This window comes from Nicotiana sylvestris, chromosome 1 (genome assembly GCF_000393655.2).
Source record: "Nicotiana sylvestris chromosome 1, ASM39365v2, whole genome shotgun sequence".
NCBI classification, from domain to species: Eukaryota; Viridiplantae; Streptophyta; class Magnoliopsida; order Solanales; family Solanaceae; genus Nicotiana; species Nicotiana sylvestris.
In genome coordinates, this window is record NC_091057.1 from 91,249,010 (window position 1) to 91,266,375 (window position 17,366).

Consider the following 17,366-nt stretch of genomic DNA (forward strand, 5'->3'; position numbering starts at 1 on the left):
GGATGCATTTATTAGATAAAAGGTCGACGCGGGCTTTGCCCGTTGCTGCGATGATTCATGATAACTCGACGGATCGCACGACCATCGTGCCGGCGACGCATCATTCAAATTTCTGCCAGAGATATGGAACAAGATGAAATTGTCCTCCTGATTATTCTTATTTACGTACTAACCAGAAACTGCAAGTATAACCTACAGATTGGACACTGCAGACACGATCCCCGGATATACGCGAAATGAAAGGACAAGAGGATTCTCTTGTCTTATTTTTAAAAATGACATAGAATAAATCTTTTCATGTCACGATCAAAGACTTATCAGCACTGGACAGGTTAGTCCTTGCCACAAAATGATGGAAACTTCTTAGGTACAGCACTCCTGGCTTCATTAAGTATAATCAAACGAGACCATAGCTTAGTGGATGAAGACCTGAGGATATGCATACTAGCCAGAAAATCAACAAGCTCCTGTATGATATCCAGGAACTGCTTCGGTGAATATAATGTTTCAAAACTGGAAATGTTCTTATTTCCATTATTTCATCATCTTCACCCAATGAAGCAGTGTTCGTTCAACTTCCTCACCATTCAAGTAATGCTTAAGGTTCCATTATTACTAATAATCTGCTCCATATTAGTATTGGTTTACACTGCATTGCCATAGTTTATATCTTTATTCTGATAATTTAGCTGGCCTAAATGGTATCCTTCCTTATTGTTTATAGACAGGAATAGCCATTTGGATAGCTATCTCATCAGATCATACTCCAAAGTTTCTGATTGTCGCCCAATAAGAAGTTGCAACAAATTCTTATTTTCCTCGACCGGAAAGAAATAGGTATTTTTATATTCCAGCATATAAGATTCTTGTGTTAAAGTTGGAACCAAATATATTAACATTTGAACATTCATTAATGTTAAACTTGTAACAATAGAGTTTTCATTTATAGCATAACAATTAATTACTAATATGTATACATGGTTACCATTTTTGAATTTTAGCAGGTATTTTGAACTGACTTTTGCTTTTTAAAATCAGATGATTCAACTAGAATCAAGAAAGGTCGTGGAAGGACAATGGGAAAAGGTCTTGAGAAAATGAAGAAGTCTATAGGAAAAAAGATGGTTATAGAAATCCCAGTTGGTAAAGGAAGGCCAGTTGAGGCAATTCCATCAGCAAAGCTATCAAATGAGTTAGGAATTATTGCTCGCAACTTTCTTTCGCTTCCAAACAAGTGGAAGGAACTCACAAGAGAGGATAAGGATGCATCATTAATTAGATGCCATGTAAGGATTCTATATTTTGGTAGATTTTATTACATTGTAAATATGTTAGATTTTAATCTTTTCCGAGCAAAGGAAATTTTGATTGTTTTGTGAGTGTCTTCAAAACTTCTCATTTTGCAGGAGAAGTTTGAAATTAACTTGGACGAGCATTACACCGAAGATAGTTGTGAGGATATTCTGAAAATAGAAGCCGACAATGGCGCTACAAATTAAAAAAGCTATTTGAAAGTGCAAGCTTCGAGGAAGAGGCTCGTAAAATTGAAGTGCCAGAGTTGACCCCGGAAAATTAGAATAGGCTCTGTGACATGTGGGCGAATCTAGAGCATAAGGTAATATTAGTACTACTTCCATCATAAGTCGCCATTTAATATTAGGGTATCGTTTTCTTTTTCAAGAACTAATAGAAGGTTCGGGGAAAGAGATGATATTGAATTGGATTAAGGTAGCCATTTAAGAAAGGGAAGATTTTAGGGATTACAGATTGAGGAGGCTGAAAATTGGTGGTGTAAACTGTATTGGGAAAATTGAGTTTACATATTAAAGTGATTGGAAGATGATGTGTCATGACACGTAGACTGGTCAAAGAGTTATAATTGGCAAAGAGGCACGAGTTGCAACAGATACGAGCAGAATCATAAGAGGAGGCACGAGCGGATACTCAAGAGATTCAACGCCCGTACCTATTTAAGTTCAAGAATCAAGGAGAATGAATCTGACAGCACAAAAGAGTACAGATACAATATTTAATGAGCATTAAATACTAAAAATGTTAGAGAATCTGTATTAAAATACAATGATTATGTAATGTAGCATTTAATATCTTTAATTGTCTATAATGGTCTTATTATGACAAAGGCAAAACGCATATTTCCAAGATAGCTATAAAAGGGAAAGAATGGGTCAATTGTAAAAGAAAAAAGACTATCTGAATACATTGGTTTATTTTATCTTTTTCTAATTATCTTATTGCTGGCCAAATTACTTTCTCTTATACATTTCTTGATTATCAGTAATCCGAGTTCTTCTAAATTAAAACGTTGGCCGAAATTCCACGTTTTGGTTAAACAAATTGGTTCTGTTACCGGGAAACTGATAATCTTTTCTTTTTTAGTTTAACATTCCTTGTTGCATCAACAATGTCGAACAATAATGACAACATTCAAAGAAACCAACAACTTCAGGGAAATCTACAGGATAATTGCACCCCGGTCCCTTCTCCACAAAGCTATCCTCGGCGGTCTCGAGAAGGCACTCCTGATGGATCTCATGCAAATGGAAACACTCAATTTGAAAATGTTGAAGCTATCGAAGAAGCTTTGCAAAAACTAATTGCTGAACAGGTCAATAAAGCTCTTGAGGCTTTTGCTAGCCAGTGACCAGCTGCACCACCCACACCCACTCCAAATAACAACACTTTGGAGAACCCTCGCTCTGGGCTTGTTAATTCAGGTAGTGGTGGAACCCTCAGCGAATCACAAGAGGGAGTACCAGGTAACTTAGTCAATTCTGATTTACAAAATTTAGTACTAACATTGCAGAAACATCTCAAGGAGCAAAGTGACCGCATAGAGCAAATACCCGGAGTGCCGCTCGTAATCAAAGGGATAGATATGGATAAATATTCGCAACAACCCTGGAAGCCAAGTGCCGTTCCCCTCCCAATTCCAAATAAATTCAAAATGTCCGATATTCCAAAATACGATGGAACAACTGATCCACGAGACCACGTGACTACATTCACAACAGGCGTAAAAGGCAACGACTTGACCAAACAGGAGATCGAATCAGTATTGGTCAAGAAATTCGGTGAAACACTCACTAAGGGTGCATTAACATGGTATTCTCTTTTACCCCAAAATTCTATAAATTCTTTTGCTGAGCTTGCAGATTCTTTCATCAAAGCACACTCAGGAGCTCAAAAAGTCGAAAAAAGAATGGAAGATATTTTCAAAATCAAGCAAGGAGACTCAGAATTGCTTAGAGAGTTCGTGGACAAATTCCAACGTGAAAGAATGACATTACCGCGTGTACCTGACAATTGGGCAGCTATAGCCTTCACAAGTAATTTGAATGAAAAAAGCTCAGAAGCTACGTGGCGACTCAAGGAAAATCGTCGTGAATTCCCAGCTACAACATGTAATGATGTTTACAACAGGTATAGCACGAAGCTGAGGATAGAGGAAGATATTATCTCATGGTCTCAAAAATAAGAAAAAGTAATTTCGAGACGGGAGGAAATCAAAAAAAGGTCTGGTAAAATCAGGTACGAACTATACATGGGACTAGCGGGAAAAGACCCACGGTCAAAACAGGACAATCGAAGGTACGATCACAGGTCGAGGAATAGAGAGTCGGGCTCGTCATCAAGATTTAGGAATGATCAAAACACGCGTGAGTCACGAGATGATGTAGAAACTTGAAGGCGAGGTTTGGCGGTTATAATTTCAATGTGAACACTTCCGAACTCGTAGCTATTTTGAGAAGCATGGGTGACAAGGTACGATGACCAAAAGAGATGAGTTTGAATCCAAACAGGCGCAATTCTGATCATTGGTGCGAATTTCACAACGACCACGGGCATAAAATGGCAGACTGTAGGTTTTTACATAGTGAAGTTGATCATTTATTAAAACAAGGTTATCTCACCGAGTTATTTAGTGAGAAAGGTAAACAATCATACATGAAGAATAGGCAGGAGCCCCCTAAACCACCTTTTCCCAAAAGAACCGTCAACGTTATAAGTGGAGGTGAAGACATCAATGGTGTGACGTACACAGCAGCCAATAAAATTTCCAAAGTCACAATTACCCAAGGGAAACGGGTGCGACATGTCTTAGAGGAAGAAAGTATTACGTTTGATGATGCAGATGCGGATGGCGTATTATCTCCTCATAACGATGCACTGGTAATATCTCTACTTGTACATGATACTAATGTAAAACGAGTTTTGATTGATCCAGGTAGTTCCGTGAACATTATTCTATTAAGAGTATTACGTGAGATGCAAGCTGAAGATAAATTAATACCAAAGGCACATACTCTATCTGGATTCGACAATTCCAGTGTCGTGACGAAAAGAGAGGTAATACTTACTACATTCGCAGAAGTAGTTGTCAAAGATACAAAGTTTCAGGTAGTAGATATGGAGATGTCTTACAATATGATCCTTGGGAGACCATGGATCCACGAGATGGATGTCGTTCCGTCAACCTTTCATCAAGTTATTAAATTTTCATCACCATGAGGAATATGTCAAATCCGTGGGGACCAACGTACATCCAGGAACATCAATTCTGTAGCGGATTCAAGTGCAAGAAACGATGAAAAATAGCAATCATAGAATCCAGTTGAGGGTATCACAACGCAAACCTCAACTGAACAAGGGTGAACAGATGTGGACTCAAGGCCAGATACCATTCAAGAACCAGAGAAAAACAAAAATATCAAGACAACAATTGAAGAACTAGAGGCTGTGGTGTTATTTGCACAATGGCCTGATAGGAAAGTCTACGTAGGGGCCAATCTAAGCCAGGACATGAAAGGTAAGTTGATTGAATTTTTGAAAACTAACATGGACTATTTTGCTTGGTCCCACTCTGATATGACAGGAATACCACCGGAGGTAATGACTTATAAATTAAACGAAGATCCATCGTATCCTCTTGTCAAACAGAAGAGAAAGCAAGGAACTTTCAAAAATCAGGTGATTCAAGATGAGGTTCAAAAATTACTAAAGATTGGGTCTATCCGTGAGGTAAAGTATCCTAATTGGTTAGCCAATACTGTTGTGGTACCAAAGAAAAATGGTAAGTGGCGAGTTTGTGTAGATTACACAGACCTTAACAAAGCCTGTCCTAAAGATTCTTTTTCACTACCACATATAGATTAACTAATTGATGTTACTGTAGGACATGAATTATTAAGTTTTTTAGATGCGTATTCAGGATACAATCAGATCAGAATGGATCTGATAGATGAAGAAAAACTTTCTTCATAACAGACAGGGGGACTTATTGTTATAGAGTAATGCCTTTTGGTCTCAAAAATGCTGGTGCAACATATCAAAGACTGGTGAGTAAAATGTTTCAAGAACATTTGGGAAAAAATATGGAAGTCTATATAGACGACATGCTTGTCAAAACTCAACATTCAGGGGATCATATATCACACTTGTCTGATGCATTTCAGATTTTACAAAAATTTAATATGAAATTAAATCCCGAGAAATGTGCATTCGTTGTTGCATCAGGTAAGTTTTTAGGTTTTCTTGTCTCTAACCGTAGTATTGAAGTGAATCCCACACAGATTAAGGCCATTAAAGAAATCCCTGACATACTTATAAGCAAAAAAAGGTGCAGAGGTTGACAGGAAGAATTGCAGCCTTGGGAAGATTCATTTCTAAATCATCAGAAAAGTGCTTTAAATTCTTTTCAGCTCTTAAAAAGCAAGATCATTTCGAATGGAATGAGGAATGTCAACAGGCACTACAAATTTGAAGACATACTTATCAAATCCGCCACTGCTCGCAAAACCAAAGGTTGGGGAAAGACTGCCCATCTACCTTGCTATCTCAGAAGTAGCGGTAAGTGCTATTTTAGTTCGTGAGGACCAAGGTAAACAATCTCCGATCTATTATGTTAGCAAATCTTTATTAGATGTGGAGACGCGGTATCCTCAATTAGAAAAGCTTGCACTTGCATTAATCATGGCAACTAGAAAATTAAGGCCTTATTTTCAATGTCATCCTATTGCTATTGTAATTGCTTATCCATTATGCAATATATTACACAAGCATGAGTTGTCAGGTAGGTTACCCAAGTGGGCTATAGAATTAAGTGAATATGATATCATATACCAACCTAGAACTGCTATAAAATCTCAAGTGTTAGCTGATTTCGTGGTTGATTTTAGTCAAGGGATGCAATTAGAAGCAGAAAAAGAATTGCAGGTGCTCAACGAAGCTAACCCAGGAATTTGGACCTTATTTGCTGATGGTTCATCTAACATAAAGGGTGCAGGAATAGGAATCATTTTAGTACCACCTACGGGTGAAACCATTCGACAAGCCATTAAGTGTCATTCTATAACTAACAATGAGGCAGAGTATGAGGCAGTGATTGCAGGTTTAGAACTGGCACGAGAACTTGACATTAATCAGATTGTAATCAAGAGCGATTCGTAGCTCGTGGTTAACCAAATGCTGGGGACTTATACCGCCAAGGAAGCACGAATGCAACAATATTTAGAGAAGGTACGAGATCTAATCAGGCAATTTCAAACCTGGAAGGTTACGCAAATACCAAGAGATGAAAATGTTGAGGCGGATGCCTTAGCTAATCTCACATCTACAGCAGACGTGGCAAGCAATGAAAATGCTTCTGTAATACATTTGTTTCATTCAGTGCTCGATCCAGATAAAAATGAGGTAAATTTTAATAACTTAACCTAGGATTGGAGGAACGAGAATGTTGCCTTTTTGCAGAATGGTATCATTCCTGAAGACAAGAGGAAAGCTCACGCGCTTCGAAAAAAGGCTGCTCAATATTGCTTAAAGCAAGACAATCTTTATCAGAAAATGTTCGGTGGTCCCTTAGCAAGATGCCTCGGACCTTCTTATACAGAATACGTAATAAGAGAAATACACGAGGGGCATTGTGTGAATCACGCAGGAGGAAGATCACTGGTAAGAACCCTAATCAGGGCAGGTTATTACTGGCCCAAAATGGAAGAAGAAGTGGAAAGTTTCGTGGCTAAATGTGATAAATATCAAATATACGGTAATAATATGCATAGACATGCAGAGTTGATACATCCGGTCACTGCACCGTGGCCGTTTATGAAATGAGGGATGGATATCGTGGGTCCACTACTACAAGCAAAAGGACAGGTAAAATTTTTGCTCGTACTCACTGACTATTTTAGTAAATGGGTAGAAGCAGGAGCATTCAAATAAGTGCGTGAAAAAGAAGTTAAAGATTCCATTTGGCGAATAACATATGCTGATTTGGTATACCAATATGCGACAATGGCCCTCAATTTGTAGGCACGCAAATCATAGAGTTCTTTCAAAGTTGGCAGATCAAAAGAATTACATCTACACCTTATCATCCGGTGGGTAATAGGCAAGCTGAGTCAACAAACAAAATCATTATCAACAATTTAAAGAAACGTTTAGAGGAGTCCAAAAGTAATTGGCCAGAAGTGTTACCTGGTATTTTATGGGCATACCGTACAACAACAAAAACAAGTACAGGAGAAACACCATTTTCATTGGTTTACGGAGCAGAAGCTTTAATTCCAGTTGAGATAGGAGAGCCAAGTACAAGATTTACACAAGCGTCAGAAGAGTCTAATAACGAAGAAATGCGTATAAATCTTGATCTACTTGAAGGAAAAAGGGAAGCTGCACTGATAAGAATGGCAGCACAAAAGCAGGTCATAGAACAATACTACAACCGAAAAGCACGCCTAAGATTCTTCAAAATTGGGGACTTCGTGCTCAAAAAGGTTTTTTCAATCTATGAAGGCAGCTAATGCAGGGAAATTAAGTCCAACATCGGAAGGACCCTATAGGATTCATGATATTGCAGGTAAAAGAGCATACGAGCTGGAAATAATGGATGGCAAGATACTACCTTCACATTGGAATGTTGTTCACCTGAAGAGATACTATTTCTAAGGAATACCCACGGTTAGGTATCCGTATTTTAAAATTTAATTTTTAAATTGTTAAATTTTACTAACGATTTTAGATGATAGGCAAAAAGCTAGCCCGTACTAAATAATGAGTCACGACCTGTAAGGCACGTGGAATAAATTAAACTTTCCGGCCTAGGGTTACAATTATTCTGATAGAAATTCAAACGGGCTAAGCAGTCTTCATCTAAAATCGCACCTTCGAGTCCCGTATGTTTTTCCTTTTCAGGGAAAGGACCAAATGAGAGGAACAATCAAGTGCTCGAGGATTCATACTTCAACGCTCAAACACTTGGGGGACTATATAATATACACAAACATGTGTATAAAGAAGACAAAGAAGATTGGGAAATAATCAAAGAGCAAGCCTGAAAAGTTCACTCAATGAATGAGTCAAATACAGAGCAAAGTCACGGGCTAAGCCTAAAGAAAGGCCTTACCATAGCTAGGGTAAAGGCAATGTACTAAAACGGGTTATAAATAAAAATCTCGTATTTATTTTTCTTTTTTAAATCTGTTACAAGAAAAATAGTTACGATAAAGTTATAGATGTAATTCAAATACATGTAAAGTGTTATTCAAAACTAGACAAAGTTCAAATAAAAACTTGTCAATGTTATTTTAAGAAACATGTGTATTCCTATTTCTTTTATCATATATTAACACCATTATGAAGTTGAGACGTCTTCTTCATTGAGTGTCGAATATAAAAGGTCCCTCTTTTATAAAATTCATGATTAATTTAAGTATTCATGAAGTTAAAGCATTTTTTGAAGAGTAAAAATGCAAGTTATTCAGTAAGTCCTTATAAATAAAGGCAAGAATAAACAAAACAGAAGTTCAAATAGTAACGAAAAACTTCTTAACATTAAAAAGCTTAGACTAAAGCATGAACTTAGTTATAAACTGAAAATTGTTTATATATATTGCCCCATAAAAGGTCTGGGGCTTAAGTTTCCAAAACAAACCCTCAAATGAGACCAAGGGTTTTAATCGCAATTTTTCAAAAAAAAAAAGACACAAAGGAATTCAAACAACTTAAACTTGTCACTGAGAAGATGAAGGAACTGAAGCAGGTACATCAACAGCAACGGGTTCAACTTGGCTTGAAGGAGTGGGGATACCCGTATCTTCTTTAATATTTGTGGAAGCTTCGACCACGGGAGAAGGAAAATCTTGGTTCTGCTGAGTCTTCTCAATAGTTTCATTGATTTTAGCTAACTCAGATTCCAAGTTAAAATTCTTTTTGCTAGCTTCAACGAGGGTATCACAGCGAGAATTCAAAAATGCCCAACTCACTTCAATGGCAGACTTATCTTCAAGGATCTCATAATCTCTTTCCCAGTCAACGATTTCGTTCTTTAGCTTTTCATTTTCAGCCAAGGCAGATTCATAAGAAGCTTGAAGAGAGGTGTGTGAATTTTCTAAGGAACAAACCTTATCAGAAGAAACCCGGAGGTCTTCTTGATCTTGAGTCAAATTCTGCACGAGTTCACTAGCATAGGCTTCTTTTGGCATCCAAGAGAGCCTTCAACTCTCTAATATCTTCACTCGTCTTGGAAAGCTTCTCGGAAAAAGAAGTTTCAAGACGAGCCTTTTCCTTGTCTGCTTGACTGGAGGAAGCCTTTTCAACTGCCAATTCCGAAGTCAAAGCCCGCACTTGCTGCTCCAAGGTACTTTTACTTTCTTCTAAGTACTCCACGTCGATCTAAAGACTTTCATATTGTTCCTTCCAATTATATGCCTCCAATTTGTAATTACGCACTAACTGCTCTGAGAGGGTAACCCTTTTCATCATCTCTGTGCCGATGAGATTGGCCTAAAAAGGGGGAAAGGGAAGGAAATGAGAATCCCAAAGATAGAAAAATGACAAAATAAAAGTTAGAAAAAAGGAATACCTTTAAAGAAGCATGCACAATGTCATTCATTAAAGTCAAAGAACTATGGCTCTCTAGCTTGGCTCTCTTAACAGAACCAATTAAAGGCTTTAGCCACACAGCTGCTTGACCCGATTTCCTTAAAAGGTTGCCCTCAGCGGGGACTTCAATAATCACTTGCCTCATAGCACCACTCCTACTTGAGGAGCCAACCTCATCACGGTGAGTAGGTGGAGGAGGAATTGTCGAAGGAGGAATAGTAGAAGTAGTAAAAACAGCCTGGGGAGGAACAGAAACAGCCATAATCGGCAAATTAGGAGTCACAGGCACGGGAGGAGAAAAAGAAGCCAAGGGAGCTTCATCAGAAACGGGACCTAAACTTTCACTACCAAACCCGCGGTCAAAAAGCTGCTCAACAGAATCATGAGCAGCAGCGGGAGCATTATCAACATTATCAGGGATCACTACCAGGGCTTCCACAGATTCAGTAAGAGGAATAGAATGGTGGGGGATGCTTCTGCTTCATCATCGAAAATAATGCATCTGCGAGCCCGTGGCCTTGTTACCAAGGAACCCCCATCTTCCTCTTCTTCGGAATCTTGGTCATCAACGACTTTTCTTTTCGATGAAGAGCCCAGAATTATTTCTTGAGCCCTTTCCAAAGAGATACGAGAAGCCGCAACCGCATCAGCAATAACTCCTCGAATAGCAAATTCTGATAGAAAGAAGGATTGGGTTAAGTTCAGGAAAAACGAATATGTAAAATAAAGTAAAAGCTCTTACCATGAGTTTTTACTTTCCAACCAAAATGTTGGGAAAGAGTCTTCCAAGATCTACCATCTATTGGTGCAATACTCAACAGCTTTCCTACCCAATCACGGAAATTGGGAACATCTTCCACAACTCCCATGGTTGCTAGAAAAGAAAAGTAAAATTAGAAAAATCAACAAAACTGAAGAAAAAAGTACGAGAAAGTTAGAAGACTCACGTGCAAAATTTCACTTCTCAGGGAAGGAAACGTTCTCATCACCCACTAAACCAACAGTGGGGGTAGCAACAAACGTGGCATACCAGCCACAGTCTTTATCATCTTCAGGGCTAACTAAAACTCTTTTGCTCCTGGCAACTAGTGTAAAAACACCATTGCGAAAGAGTCTAGGGGATTAAAGATGAATTAGATGTGGGAAAGTAAAAGGCATACTGGCTATGTTGGTCAAATGCCTCAAATAGGCAACAACCCTCTATATTATTGGGCCAATTTGACCTAAGCAAACATCAAAGAAATGATAGAACTCGAGAATAACATGATCAATAGCAGGTTTGAATCCTAATGTGAAAGGGTACGTATAGACAAAGGAAAATCCGGTTAAGTAAGAGGAAATTCTTTGATTCAGATTGGGAATAATGATAGGAAAGTCATGACTGTAATGGCAGTCTCTACGAACTAAAAAAATCAAACCTTCAGTGATTTGAGAGGGATAGATATTGGCATGATCTAAAGAAGATACTTGATTTTTAAGAGATTCTCTGTCAATATAGAAAGATAGTTCCACAGGAACTATCTCCTCTACTAGAGGTTCACGAAGAGGTTCAGAATATTCCTTACCTCTAGAAGAAGATCTGTGTGAAAGAGAACCTCTAGTTTTAGAAGAAGGTCCAGAACTAGGCGAAGGAAGAGAAGAACCACGCAAGGATGAAGATCCTAAATTACAAAGCCTACCTCCTCTTCTGCTCCTACTGGGGGCATCAGGGAAGTTATCAACTATGAGGACCCAGGGTTTGATGAAGACATGATAGTACGAGGAAGAAACAAACAAAGATTCAAGAACTGAATATTTTGAAAACTTTATGTGATAAAGACAAAGAAGAAAACTATATTTATACTGCGAAGCAACCGTCAAAGGAAAAGGTGCATTGATGGAAAAGTCATAATGAGAACTGACGCTTCATGATTAGTGAAGCCGTGAAAAAGCCCTAAAATGTGCTGCAAAGTTGCAGATTCAGTAAAAGGGTGTCACGCGTGAAGAGCATTAAATGGAAGTAACAAATGAAGCGTTGATTCTACTATAGCATTAATGGTGACAAAAATTCTCATTTTAATGAATTCCACTTCCCAAATATTTAATTGATGAATAAATGACAAGTGGGGGGACTATCTGTATTGGGAATAATTGAGTTTACATATTAAAGTGATTGGAAGATGTCGTGTCATGACACGTAGTCTGGTCAAAGAGTTATGATTCGCAAAGAGGCACGAGTTGCAACAGATACGAGCAGAAACATAAGAGGAGGCACGAGCGGATACTCAAGAGATTCAACGCCCGTACCTATTTAAGTCTAAGAATCAAAGAGAATGAATCTGACAGCACAAAAGAGTACAGATACAGTATTTAATGAGCATTAAATACTAAAAACGTTAGAGAATATGTATTAAAATACAATGATTATGTAACGTAGCATTTAATGTCTTTAATTGTCTATAATGGCCTTATTATGACAAAGGCAAAATGCATATTTCCAAGATAGCTATAAAAGGGAAAGAATGGGTTAATTGTAAAAGAAAAAGAGTATCTGAATATATTGGTTTATTTTATCTTCTTCTAATTATCTTATTGCTAGCCAAATTACTTTCTCTTATACATTTCTTGATTATCAGTAACCCGGGTTCTTCTAAATTAAAATTTTGACCGAAATTCCACTTTTTGGTTAAACACAACTTAGTTGTTGATGAACTGCGAGAGTAGTATGTGAAGGATTTTGGCTGTAAGCCAGAAATGTATTGGGGATGTGGGTTGGATACAGTTTTTACTAAGTGCTAGTAGAAAATAGTGACTTTATATACATAAAGGATGAGGATTAAAAGTTCTTTTTCAAAAATTATTCTACTGAAGTGATAAAAGTGGGAAGTTTCAAGAATGTCAAAGAAATGTTGACAAGACATTTGTTGCTCAATGATGTCAGAGTCCCTTGAGGTTATTTCGAGATTTAAATTTTATGGATTTATCAGTTAGTTATACTAGTATTATTTTTATATTTTTTTATTCTTCAATTTTTATTATTACCTCTCAATAAACTGTCCTTTATTTGTTTTCTCATCATTGTGAATTTTAGAGTAACTTTTATATTTATCTGCATTTAAATGTATAGATGGTGAATGTTGAGTAACTTTATACTTATATTTATATATTCTTTGTAGAGACGATGTGAGATAAGCAAGGCCAATCGAACAAAGCTGAAATCTAATCATTTCATGGGGTTAAGAGCTTTTGTAGTTGCTCATGCTGTACTATTTTTATTTTTTGTAACTTTTTCAATACCTTTGCTTGTGAAAGCTTATGAAATTAAAAGTCACATACACTTTTATATCCCGTTTAAGGGAACATGAGTTTTTTTTCAACTTTTCATTAAGCATAAGACTATATCTCTACTAACTTACATCAAATTTCTATTAAATCATAAAACTAGTTTCCAGTTTTCCATCATACAATAGATAGCTGCATAATATAAAGAACCATGATCCTATTAGACAATACATTCATTACCTTTTGGTGAACTTGTAATCTAATCATGTTAATGTGGTTGAGGTTCAATCACCCTCCACATTCATTACTAAGATGATATTTTAGTAATATTTCATATTATTTTCATATTGTGTAGGGTGAATGAACATGGAGGAGTAGAGCCAAATAGGATTGAGTTCTACAAAAGCACTCATTACTCGAGTGAAAAAGGATGGTCATCTCCAGAGGCTGAGACTAACTACGTAAGTAATATTTTAGTACAATGTCAAATGTATTCAATCTATCTTATAATTAATTTAACTGATGTAATATTTTTATGTAGAACAAAATGAGAGATTTGAGAGCTCGGTCTGTTCCTGAAGAGAATCCAATGACTATTGATGAAATTGTTGATAATGTACTTGGTACAAGGTCAGGATATATTAACGGCCTTGGCTATGGTCCAAAGCCTAATACAACTACAACAACAAAAAGAAGGACAGCAGAATTAGAGGATGCTCTTAGGAGGGCAAAAGAGGATGCTGCTATTGCCCAACATGGTTTACAAGAACGTTTGAATGTAGCTGAAACTGAGGTAGCAAATCAGCAGATACAGATACAAACATTAACTTCTGAGTTGGGTACTCTAAGGGCACGCCAAGAGGAAATATTAAACGAAATGAAGCGTCAATTTATTGGCTCATCACCATCAAGGTTAGAAGTACTACATCTTTAAATGATAAATTCAATTATAATTCTTTTAGCATCTAAGTTCGAATATTTTTTTAATGATACAGCGAAGATTGAGCTCCACCAGATTATCAACTTTGGGTATACTAAACTTTACACTATTTAATTTTTTTCTCATTTTTATTTATTTGTATCACAATTCAATTATTTGTTTCACCAATTAAACTCTACGTCTAACAAGAAGTTGTAGTTTATACCAATTATATTTTATTTATACCATGATACCATAAAGCATTAACTTAAATCTTAATATTTTCTCTATCTTTTATACAGGTATATGAGGTAACTATTGGTCAAGACTAATTGCAAGTGAAGTGTCACTGCATTCCTCCACTTCTCAGTCCTAGTTTAGGAGTAATATTTCTTAGTTAGACTTTTATGTTGGACATATTTACTTTAATTATGTTTCTTTTAATTTAAGGAGCTTTTATTTCAATATAATTTTAATATTAGTTTTATGATCAATGGTGAATATTTTTGTTACCTTTGATTGTTTTTATTTTTCTGTTATTACCTCGATTGTTTTATTATGTTATTTCAAATTCGTATAACGTCAACCTAAAACAAATACGAATATAAACGTCATCAAACATTTGTTATTAGTGACAAAAAAGTTCACTTTGTATAGTTTTTAGGAATATCACATTTTCGTCACGAAACAAATTAAGTTCGTCATAAATTCACTATATTTAGTGAAAAATAATTTATGTCCCAAAATGATCTTTTTATTGACTACAAATCAACTTTATATTTATTGACAATTGTAATTGTCACTAATTATGATAACTTATAGTGACAACTTTGTTTTGTCAATAAAAATATTTTTTTAGTGACGAGATGATAGTTTTAACTACAAAATTATAGTTGTCAATAATTATATAATTAGGAACGAAATACATTTTTGTAGATAAATGTAACGACCCGACCGGTGGTTTTGAGTTTTTGCACTTTGCTCGCTAGTTCTCGGGCATGACTATGATGTATTATGACTTATTTTAATCGTTGGTTTTGGTTTTCAAGGTAATCGGAATGAAATTGGAAGAACAGTTCCCAGTTTAAATCTTAAAATTTGAAAGGTTTGACCAAGATTTGACTTGATTGTATATGATCTAGGATCGGGACTTTTATGATTTAGTTAGCTCCGTTAGGTGATTTGGGACTTAGAAGCGTGATCGGAATGCATTTTGGAAGTCCGTGGAAGGTTTAGGCTTGAATTGGCGAAATTGAGATTTCGGCGTTTTTCAGTCGATAGGTGAGATTTTGATATAGAGGTCGGAATGAAATTCTGACAGTTGCAGTAGCTTCATTGTGTCATTTGGGATATGTGTGTAAAATTTTAGGTCATTCGGACGTGGTTTGGTTGAGTTTTTGATCGAAAGCGTATTCGGAAGTTTTTGGAAAACTTAGGCTTGAATTCGATGAGTTTTGGGTAATTTGATGTTGTTTGAGGTGTTTTGATGATTGGAACAAGTTTAAATGAGGTTTTAGGATGTGCTGGTGACTTTGGTAGAGGTCCCGGGGGCCTCGGGTGAGTTTCGTGTGGTCAATCGGACCATTTTTGGTGTTGAGAAATTGCAGAAAAATTAGTTCAGCAGTTGCAGGTATTTTAACCTTCACGTTCGCGAAGGGCTGGGTCCTGGAAGCTACACGTTCGCGAGGGTCTAGGCCGCATTCGCGAAGGGTGCATCAGGCTATTCATTGCGTTCGCGTTATGGTTTATGCGATCGCGTATAAGGGATTTGGTCCCAGGGGAATTTCTCATCGCGTTCACGGAGGTATATGAGGGAAGGCATCGCATTCGCGACTTGTGTGTCGTGTTCGCATTGAGTAAAAAGTGGTCAACGCGAATTTGTGCATCGCGATCGCGAGGTGTTGACTGCGATCGCGAAGAAGGAAGGGTCAATGTTGGGCAAAATGTTTGAAGTCACTTCATCCGCGATTTTTGGGCTCATTTCCCCCATTGTTGATCATTTTGAGAGCTTTTTGAAGGAAATTAAAGAGGGATTCAAGGGTAATCGATTGGGGGTAAGATTTTGAACTTAAAACTCGTTTCTATTGTGAACTACCTAGAAAATTATGGAACTTAATCTAAAAGGGGAAGAACTAGGGCTTGGGATTTTGGACTTTTGGTTTGTTCTTTTCAAAACAGATCTACAAAGATCTTACCTGTCAATACCAAAACCCATTTCTTGGAGCCAAGTTTCTCTACCACAAAACTGGTTACTACAAGATGCCACTCAAGCTGAAAAACCAGAAAATACTACGGTCTCTCAGATCCAACAATATTCTAGCAGATCTGTAACCATTTCCTTCCAAAGATCCCTTAGCCAAAGAGTCTCTATTTCGTCCTCTTTGACACAGTCTGAGATTCAGCCTGGAAGACATTCAATATCTTCTCTTCCTTCTCGGATCGAAACTGTTAATTTTGATTCTAGGATCCCACAAACCAAATATTTTGTAAAGACAACCCCTCCAACAGAAGTTAATTATGAACAACCTCAATCTCCCACTTACTCAACTTTAGGTGTTGAATTAGGTGTTTTGGAAAAAGATTTCCAAATTGATAAAGAAAAACTTTGAGCAAATTTTTATTCACCAGAAAATATTTTCAAAAGAACTTGGTTTTTTGAGAATTTTCAAGGAGATAATAGAAAAAATCTTCGAAGTATCAAAACAAAATAATTATACGAACAAATATTTACAATCCCTTGGTGAATATTTAGTTATAAAATCAACTTCACCATCTACTAATTCTAAGCCAGTAGATACCTCCACTTCTTCAATCGCTACGAAACTTCGGATCCACCAAGCTAAAGACTATCCTCAGTTCTCTGACCTTCAAAGAACTTCTTGTATGCAGTTGAGATTTGCACCTGTATCAAATAAGGCAATGATATCCAAGGTAAAAGACTTATTGACAATTAGGATGACTCTCATGTGCTATTTTCTTATGGGAATTCGGGAGAGGTGGTTACAAAAAACTTCGTGTTCAACTGGTTTAACTTCAGTTAGTTTGAACTCTTCAGGCTTGGTAGAGAGCTGTTGGAGAATATATATATATATGTTATCGACAATACATATTTTGTCAGCTATTATTTTTAGAAATTGGTAAAAATATATATTTTTCTATTTTAATTGTGTTATTATTTATTAGACTGAAACTAAATAATTAAAAAATATGGAACAAGAAAATACTACTGAAGTTGTGTTTCCCGATCATTATGATTTTTATATGAGTTAGTGAAAGTTTTATGATT

The 17,366-nt window shown here is 36.7% G+C and overlaps 1 protein-coding gene and 1 long non-coding RNA gene across 2 annotated transcripts; both read left to right on the forward strand.

The window, feature by feature from the left end:
- Nucleotides 1-502: 502 nt before the first annotated feature.
- On the forward strand, nucleotides 503-1,928 carry LOC104219695 (uncharacterized). The gene is made up of 4 exons (XR_709352.2): nucleotides 503-591; nucleotides 725-837; nucleotides 1,039-1,286; nucleotides 1,407-1,928. It is a non-coding gene; the product is annotated as an uncharacterized lncRNA (long non-coding RNA).
- A 4,555-nt stretch (nucleotides 1,929-6,483) lies between these two features.
- Nucleotides 6,484-7,965, forward strand: LOC138872181 (uncharacterized). Its single transcript, XM_070150307.1, has 5 exons — nucleotides 6,484-6,711; nucleotides 6,769-6,969; nucleotides 7,080-7,173; nucleotides 7,330-7,721; nucleotides 7,813-7,965. The coding sequence occupies exons 1-5, from the start codon at nucleotides 6,484-6,486 to the stop codon at nucleotides 7,963-7,965; spliced, it is 1,068 nt and encodes a 355-aa protein (XP_070006408.1).
- The last annotated feature ends 9,401 nt before the right edge of the window (nucleotides 7,966-17,366 follow it).

Bases quoted from the DNA above. Each gene is read 5' to 3' on its own strand.
- LOC138872181 (XM_070150307.1), top strand. From the start codon at position 6,484: ATGCTGGGGACTTATACCGCCAAGGAAGCACGAATGCAACAATATTTA. The intron at 6,712-6,768 runs GTAAATTTTAAT...GCCTTTTTGCAG, and splicing joins TCGATCCAGATAAAAATGAG to AATGGTATCATTCCTGAAGA. The intron at 6,970-7,079 runs GTAAGAACCCTA...TAATATGCATAG, and splicing joins ACGCAGGAGGAAGATCACTG to ACATGCAGAGTTGATACATC.